The following is an 8,869-nucleotide window of genomic DNA, read 5'->3' as shown; positions in this document are numbered from 1 at the left end:
TTCTCCAGCCACGCCACCGTCATGTACGCCAAGGGCACCGACTACAGCATCCTGGAGGTGGGTCAAAGGTCAAACACGGTGTGCGCGTGTCCATGTGAGAAAACGCCGGATTCTAGCTACTAGCTACAGATTATAAGTAAAAAAAATCTCCTTCCCACACCCTTTCAAGTCCACCGTAGTATTTTTCCCGGCTTGGGCATGAAATCACAGTAAACAAACCCCTTTCTTGTCTGTGCTGTGGGTACTGTCCTATTTATTCWGAGTCTGCTGCTCCAGCTCCCAGTCCAATGCCCAATCCCCGTATTAGCCCATGTTATCCTGTGTAGGCAACGGCCTGATAATCGCTAGTTGCCAGGACCTCCCCTTGGGGGGGCACCATGCTGTGTGCTAGTTGTCTTTTATGAGGGCTCTGGGAATGCGGTGGTGGGGCTGCATGTAGAACAACACACACAGCCGTGCTGTTTTCAGGGAATGCTGAGAGGGAAGCGGAAAGCATTTTCTCACACATTCCTCGCCGGGGTACTGTCTGGGTGCCAGAGGATCAGCTATTCACTACGTAGTGCACTACTTTTGAGCAGGGCCCATAGGGCTCTGGTCAAAAGTAGTGCACTATCGATGAAATGKGGTGCCATTTGGGACACTGCTTCGTGCTCCAAGGGAGTTAGCCTACTGATTGGAATATTACATGATATCGCAAGACAATGTCATACGGTAAGATACATTATATATACAAAAGTATGTGGACAGCCYTTCAAATTTGTGGATTCGACTTAATTTCAGTCACACCCGTTGCTGGTGTATAAGGTGTATAAAATCGAGCACACAGCCATGCAATCTCCATAGACAAACATTGTCAGTAGAATGGCCTTACTGAAGAGCTCAGTGACTTTCAGCGTGGCACCGTCATAGGATGCCACCATTCCAACAGGTCAGTTCGTAAAATTTCTGCCCTGCTAGAACATTTATTTTTACTGCTCTAATTACATTTGTAACCAGTTAAGAACAGCCCTTAGCAGTGGTATATTGGCCATGTATCACACCCCCTCGTTCCCTATTGCTTAATTATGGTAGCCCCGCCTAGGTGAAGATTTTGCCATATTGCTGATACTTATCCAGTCTGGTTAGAGCTACAGAAGTTCCTATGGTGGGTAGGGACTAGCGGTTCTATCTGGACAGGGCCTAACTTCTCTCTCTCCCTTTCTCCTTCYGTCAGATTGTGAATGGCCGCCTGCAGTACAAGTTTGACTGCGGCAGCGGCCCTGGAATCGTCTCTGTACACAGCACCCAGGTCAACGACGGCGACTGGCACACGGTCACCCTTGAGGTGGATGGCAACTACGCCAAGCTAGTCCTGGACCGTGTGCACGCCGCCTCGGGCACAGCGCCGGGTACTCTGCGCACACTCAACCTGGACAACAGCGTCTACTTCGGCGGGCACGTGCGCCAGCACCCCTCTTCCACAGCCGGGCGCCACGGTCGCAGTTTGCCCGTCACCAATGGGCTCCGGGGCTGCGTGGAAGCCATCGTGCTCAACGGCCAAGAGCTGCCGCTCAACACCAAGGCGCGTGGTGCCCACGCCGTGCTGGAGGACGTGGTGGACGTGGCKCCCGGGTGCGTGCTGGCGCCCGCCACCGAGGGCTGCTCCAGCAACCCCTGTACCAACGGGGGSAGCTGCTCCTCACTGGCCAACGAAGGTACGAAGCTCCCGTTGTGGTTTTTGTCGCTCGGTGTCGTGTTTACTCAAGCTGCTTAGTTATGCTCCTCAACCTAGTCTGCTTATAATGCCCAACATTTCGTTATTTAAAGATGATTACGTTATCATCCGAACGTGTGTTTCTGAACCCAAAGTTAAAGTATACAGCTGTAATCCTCATTCCTCAATCCAAACCTGTTTTCCCCACGGCTCTGTGAACACACAATTACAATGAAATGTCCAACCGTTTCTCTTATGCCTTCTCTGCTGTTTCACCAGGTTACTTCTGTAAGTGCAAGGCTTCGTTCATGGGTACTCACTGTGAGATTGGCATCAGCCCGTGTGCCTCCAACCCCTGCCTGTACGGGGGAACTTGCGTGCCACGCGGCGACGACCTCTACTGCCAGTGCAGAGGGCAGTACTCAGGACAACGGTATGAATCTGTCTCTTTCGTATAGATCTGATACTTTTATTAACATAGTGACTGTTTAAGGGGGAAAATGGAATTATAGATTTGGGAGCTCAGACGAGCCATTTTCCCTGACGTTTGCTGACAGATATAATGATTTATTACTTGTTATAAGCATGGTATTAAAAATGATGCCCTCTTACCAATTTCAATGTTCAATTTCAAACATTTTCAAATAAATATTCTGTTTTGGCATGTGTTGTATAAATATTTGGCGGCGGAAACGATCTCAGCTTATCTGCATTCCCATATCCATCATCCCGTATTTTTTGTTGTTGCTCCTATCCAGGGCTCCGTATTCTCCATCAAGAGTAACATCTGTCAGCCCTCCATTCGCTCAACCTGAAATGAAAATCGAGCCTGAGCTCGTGTTGATAAAAAAACGGAAGCGTTGCACTGTGGGAAATGGCATTGAGCGTTTCCGCAGAGCTGAAATCCCATGCACACGTATAGATCATTCTCTAAGATACTAGGATTAAGCATTGGATCAGTGACTGCCCGGGAARTAATACGGTTATTTCTCATTACTCTTTGGTCTAGGCTGCTGTATTGAATACGTATCTTTTCGCTACAGGTGCCAGGTGGGACCATACTGCACAGACAACCCCTGTAAAAACAGTGGGAAGTGCATTGACAGCCTGGATGGTCCTGTGTGTGAGTGTGAACAGGGATTCCAGGGTGACAGGTATGTGTGCACAAAGGGCGGCCATCTTACTTCTCAAGGCCACAGTTTCTCCAGTAGTAGATATGCCAAACTACTATCTTTTACTGTCAATGTGTTCTTTTACTGTCAATGTGTTCCTGTCTCCTGATCCTCCCTGTCCTTTGTCGCGGTGCAGGTGCCTCAGTGATGTGGACGAGTGCCTGAAGAACCCATGCTCCAACGGCGGCCAATGCCAGAACACCTACGGCTCGTACWCCTGCAACTGCTCCCTGGGCWACAYCGGSYGGCTATGCGAACTCCGCTCCGAGGTCCGCAACGAGTTCGTCTCCACCTCCTGGAACATCGGCCTTGAAGAAGTCATCGGTATTGTGGTCTTTGTGGCCTCCATTTTCCTCCTGGTCGTCCTCTTCGTGGTCATCCGCAAGAGGGCGTGCCGAAGAAAGTCCAAGTCTGACGACGACAATCGCAGCCCGGGAGGTTTAGGAGCGCCGCACTCCTTCCTCCAGCGGCCCTACTTTGACGCAAAGCTCTGTAAGAACATTTACTCTGACATTCCGCCGCAGGTGCCTGTTCGGCCCAGCTCGTACACACCCAGCATCCCCAGCGATTCGCGCAACAACTTGGACCGCAACTCGTTTGAGGGCTCGGCCATCCCCGAGCACCCCGAGTTCAGCACGTTCAACCCGGACACGATGCACGGACACCGCAAGACGGTTGCCGTGTGCAGCGTGGCGCCCAACCTGCCTCCGCCGCCGCCCTCCAACTCGGTATCCGACAGCGACTCCATCCAGAAGCCCAGCTGGGACTACGAGTATGACGGTAAAGCTCCTTTACTTCAGTCCATATCTTTATTGTTGATTAATATTTGTAGATTCCCTACTATAGATTTGTCAGGCTGATTGGTGGAATTACCTTCACATCATTCATGGTGTGTCCAATGGGGTTGGGCCGATATATGATTAAATCGACTATCGTGATATTTGATATTATCTTGAAGTGCAAGACGGTATATCGTAACATGCAAGTGTAACGGCTTTCCTCCATCTCTTCATCCGAAGAGGAGTAGCAAGGATTGGACCAAAGTGCAGCGCGGCTAGTGTTCAACATGTTTAATAAAGAACAAGTGAAAACACTACAAACAACATACAAAATAACAAAATGTGCAAAAACCGAGACAGACCTATCTGGTGCAGACAATCACAGAGACAGGAAACAAACACCCACAAAATCCCAACACAAAACAAGCCTCCTATATATGATTCTCAATCAGGGACAACGATTACCATCTGCCTCTGATTGAGAACCATATTAGGCTGGACATAGAAACAGACAAACTAGACACACAACATAGAATTCCCACCCAGCTCACGTCCTGACCAACTAAACACATACAAAACAACAGAAAACAGGTCAGGAACGTGACAGCAAGACTACACTCTTTTTGAGCTTTACAAACCAAAACTGTGCAGTTCTATCAGTTCGGCTGTATCAATACGTCTAAAGGAATGAACAAAGCCTTATTTTTCCGCCATACTGAGATTGTGACAATAATGTTATAAATAAGGACATCAATTGTACAGTCTGGAATAATCTATCTAGTCATTAAAGGGCAAATATCTCCCAACCCTCGTGTCCAATACTAAAGCCAACGTACAAAAACCCTCGAACTTGATCACAGTAGAAATGTAGCAAATCCCTGCGTGTAGTCTCTTCCGGACATACTACTTCACCAGCTTACATCTCTGTTTGTCTGTGTGTATGTGCTTCTGTACTCCAGCTAAGGTAGTAGACATGGATCACTGTTTGACCAAGAAGCCAGTGGAGGACAGTGCCTGTCACTACAACACCAGGGGCAGTATGTCTGAGGTCCAGTCCCTCAGCTCCTTCCAATCCGAGTCCTGTGACGATAACGGTATGTATCTGAACAGAAATGGTCAACCTCTTTTCATTGATAAATGTCCTAATGTATTGACTAGATTGATTTATACCCGAAGTGAACCAAGTTTGGTCGTCTTACAGACCCATATTTGTTCTTGATATAGATCTAAATATGTACTTTTACTTTGGTTGTATATTTCTGAATTCYGAGGAAGTACATCAGACTCTTGCATGTTTGCAGTGGAAGACAAACGTGGGGATGCTTGTGGAAAAGTCATCTGGTTCTTGTTTGACTGCAGTTCTTTGTAGAGTGGCCCCTTGGCTGTAGTTGACTTGTATACATGCTACATGCTAATCATCGCTCTTTGCATGCCGTGATTGGCTGCAGCGGTGGCTCTGTGGGGTCATGTGTTCTTTTCTCTCCCTCTTTGCTGCGGGGCTTCAGTTCCCATTTGGATCAAATCGGTCCACAGACCCAGAACACGGTTTTAACTAGGGGTCAGCTTGTAAGTCCTCAATCACCTCGGTACAGAAGGAAGCGATCAAAGATTTTTTTTTAAATTGCCATATTCTCCAGGAATAAAAAAGCCTTTCTGTTGTCGGTCTCTTTCTTTTTTCTCTCTTGCCCTCTACTCAGCCCTAGCCGCAAACCAGGCTTGCTTGTACAGGCTTCCCCACTGAAGTGGCAAGAGGGGAAATTAGCATTAGCCAAGGAAGTTAGCAAATTAGCATCATAACATGATTTTAAGTTATTTTCTTTTATTTACTTGTAAGACCCTTTTTTTGTTTGTCTCTTTTCGCATGTGTTTCTTTTAAAACAAAATCTAGCCACGGATGGATGTTTGAAGAAGACAGCGAGGAGAATTAAGCAAGGGTATAAAGTACATATGATGGTTCTTCTCCCATATCTGCCCTCATTTCCCATTGGGTTGTGGGGAATGTGTTTGCCATCAATCACCACAACCTTCATCTGTACTTACCCTTAACCTGACCGTGAAAACCTGCTGGATTTCTGATACATAGATCTAATGTATTTATCATAGATATCTTTACAGTATATCTATATAGAAAATATTTCAACTTCTTTGTGAAGTATTATTTTTTTTTAAATGTTCACTGTATTTGGACAAAATATAGTCTTAGCYATTTTAGGGCTGGAAAGGCGTTTTTATTCTTGAGAATTTCTCTGATCCTTCCTTCCATACTGTCAATGGCACCCCCAGCATCTCCGTATGTTGTTGCTGTGTGTTCTCCTGCACAAAGACCAAACTCCCTCTCCACCGTGTCCCGTTCCACCTCTGTGTTTGTGTCCAACCATTGAAACCCAAACATCCAATGTAGACATCCTTCAACATCATGCAGTCAAAGTCTTACCCTCCCTATCTTCGTCCCCACCCCCTCCAACCAAAAACTCCATACGTTTCAGAGCAACACAGGGGAAAAAATGTTTTTGTAGGGAAACGTCAAACCGACGTTCGAGAAACGTTTCCCGACGCAAACGTGCTCGTCCATTTTTTGTTTGGTTTGTTTTTCCAAACCATTTGTACTAATGTGAAAATATTCCTCATCTGCTCCTTTCCCTTGCCTTTCACAAGCCTCCATAGTGACGGTTATCCACCTTGTCAACTCTGTTATTGACTCGGTGGAAGGAGAAGGTACTTTTTTACTACTATCACCTCACTACTTGTTAGTCGTCTGTGGTGTTACTGTGTGGTTGCGTTCCATAGTTTCCAGACCTGGGTTCAAATACTATTTCAAATCTTTCAAGTACTTTGAGTGTTTGCTTCCGCCTGCCTGGAGTAGCAGGTGGGCGGAGTTTGCACTTTAAAAACAAATTTCCATTGCAACAGGCAAGCACAGTTTAAAATGATTTTGAATACTATTTTAACCCAGGTCTGGTAGTTTCGTGCTCCGTCCTCAGTGTCAGGATGATGAGTTAGCCCTCGGAGATGCCATTTCCTTATCCAATGATATGCCTCATTTCATTGTCATCCAAATTATTGTAATTTGAATCGCGCTGCCTAATTTGAGTCTCAAAATTGAAATGTCTCACACGATTGGCCAATTAACAGAGCAGCAAAAGTATCTTTTGGAAGGTGCTAGGTTMATTTCCCTTGCCCCTCGATTGACTGTTTAAGAAAATGGCACTACTGTTTGTATTGTAAGCGTGTATCTTTACTCAGAGCAGTAGGTGTTTTTTTTTCATGTTTCATTCTTGTTCTGGGCTTTTCTCTCTCAGGTTCTTAACTTGACTTGTTTTCCCTCTCTCCTCTCCCGTCTCGCCTCGTCTAAAGAGTCTTTTTTGGCTCATGATCTCAAGAACCCAAGAGGTGACTGTTTTGTCATTTTTTTGCCTGAAGCCCAGTGGTGTTTCCCCCCCTTTCTGTCAACCAACAAAACAATCCTTTGCATGACGTAGATGCTGTGAGGAAATAAGACTGGAAATGTGTAAGCATTATTTGGTTGAAAAAAATATATCGATAATTATAAACTAAACTTGCAAACTAATTTTGTCACAGTACTTCAATTCAAATCCCTCATRTAGACACTAAAATGTGTTTTGTGTTCCCCCTTTCCCCCAGTAACTATAACAGTCCCACGTTGAATGAAGTTAGATTCCTTTGATGTCTGACACTAAAAAACTTAGAGACAACTTTAAAGAAACTGTTTGAAACGTTGCTTTGAAAATCACTAATCGTATTCACCCCCATTTTGAAATGATCTCAGCATAAACCACTCCATAAAAGCAGTAAATGTAGTAAAAGTGTCTGTTTCAAGTGTATTAATCTTAATCAGTATTTGTTTATACTATGTGTGTGTACGTGTGTATTTGCAAAGAACGTGTGTGCATTTTAAACTGTTTTGTGATTTTTGTGTTTATTTTTTAACACATCCAACTGAATGTGTTGGTGTGTCATGAAAATTGCATGGTGTGGGTTTTTAACACTAATATGCTGCTGTTGTGTAAATGTATGTAATCTGATCTGTGCTAGTGTGTGTGTGTGTGTGTGTGTGTGTGCTTTGAGGGGTAGGGTGGTGGGACCTGTGGTGTCTAATTCTTTGCATCCTGTCCAACAGGCTATCACTGGGACACATCTGATTGGATGCCAAGTGTTCAACTTCCTGGAATCCAGGAGTTCCCGCAGTATGAGGTCGTGGAGTCCCCGGCCCCCCTGTACAGTGACCCRAACGCCATCGATACTGACTACTACCCCGGCGGCTACGACATCGAGAGCGACTTCCCGCTGCCGCCAGAGGACTTCCCCGCCCACGAGGACCTGCCCCCGCCGCCGCTATCCGAGTATGGCGACCGCTACGCCACCCTGGAACCACCCCGGAGGGACCTGGCGCCTCCTGGCAGCCCAGGTTCGAGTTCGGCCTCGGGGGTACGCCACCGCCCACCACTGCCCCAGCTCTATAGCCTTAACCAGTACCTACCGCACCACCACTACCCCAGCGACGCTGAGGGCAGCCTGGGCCGGGGAAGCTCCATGGCCGCCACCAACTCCACCCCGACCTCCACCATGGGCGGCGCCAGCAGCTACCGTGGCGGCTACCCCATGGGGTACGGGCGGGGGGACTTTGAGGCGCCGGCGCTGGACAACATGTCCATGTCCCTGTACACATCCACGGCCTCCTGCTCGGACATGTCGGCGTGCTGCGAGGAGTCAGAGGTCATGATGAGCGACTATGAGAGCGGTGACGAGGGACACTTTGAGCGGCTGGCCATCCCCGCACTGGACTCCCAACAGCACACTGAAGTCTGACACTGGATCCAAACAAAAGTGCCTGAACCCCCCCCCAATCCCCCCCACCCATCCATCTCTACCTTATNATCCCCCCCACCCATCCATCTCTACCTTATGTTAACCCCCTCTACCCGTGTATGTTAACCCCCTCTACCCGTGTATGTACACACTACAACTGCACACAACACAAAGAGACACTACACTGACACAGACACACTTATACATACAGTGCCATGCAAAAGTATTCACCCCCTTGGTGTTTTTTCCTATTTTGTTGCATTACAACCTGTAATTTAAATTTGATTTTTATTTGTATTTCATGTAATGGACATACACATAATAGTCCAAATTGGTGAAGTGAAATGAAAAAAATTACTTGTTTCAAAAAAATCWAAAAAATTACAAACGGAAAAGTG

The 8,869-nt window shown here is 46.7% G+C and overlaps 1 protein-coding gene across 1 annotated transcript in view; it reads left to right on the top strand.

The window, feature by feature from the left end:
* The window catches only part of fat1a (FAT atypical cadherin 1a), a 102,359-nt gene extending 93,813 nt beyond the window's left edge, over positions 1-8,546 (top strand). Inside the window, exons 21-29 of the mRNA XM_070437152.1 lie at positions 1-57; positions 1,214-1,694; positions 1,973-2,126; positions 2,737-2,847; positions 3,002-3,645; positions 4,604-4,738; positions 6,300-6,359; positions 6,999-7,034; positions 7,783-8,546. Coding sequence (XP_070293253.1) covers positions 1-57; positions 1,214-1,694; positions 1,973-2,126; positions 2,737-2,847; positions 3,002-3,645; positions 4,604-4,738; positions 6,300-6,359; positions 6,999-7,034; positions 7,783-8,471 — 2,367 coding nt within the window. The 3' untranslated portion in view covers positions 8,472-8,546. The remainder of the gene's footprint in view (positions 58-1,213; positions 1,695-1,972; positions 2,127-2,736; positions 2,848-3,001; positions 3,646-4,603; positions 4,739-6,299; positions 6,360-6,998; positions 7,035-7,782) is intronic.
* Positions 8,547-8,869: the final 323 nt, after the last annotated feature.

The sequence above is a fragment of the Salvelinus sp. IW2-2015 genome, linkage group LG34 (genome assembly GCF_002910315.2).
Source record: "Salvelinus sp. IW2-2015 linkage group LG34, ASM291031v2, whole genome shotgun sequence".
NCBI lineage: Eukaryota > Metazoa > Chordata > Actinopteri > Salmoniformes > Salmonidae > Salvelinus > Salvelinus sp. IW2-2015.
Note: the sequence above shows the minus strand (reverse complement) of the source record. Positions and strands in the feature narration are given on the sequence as shown.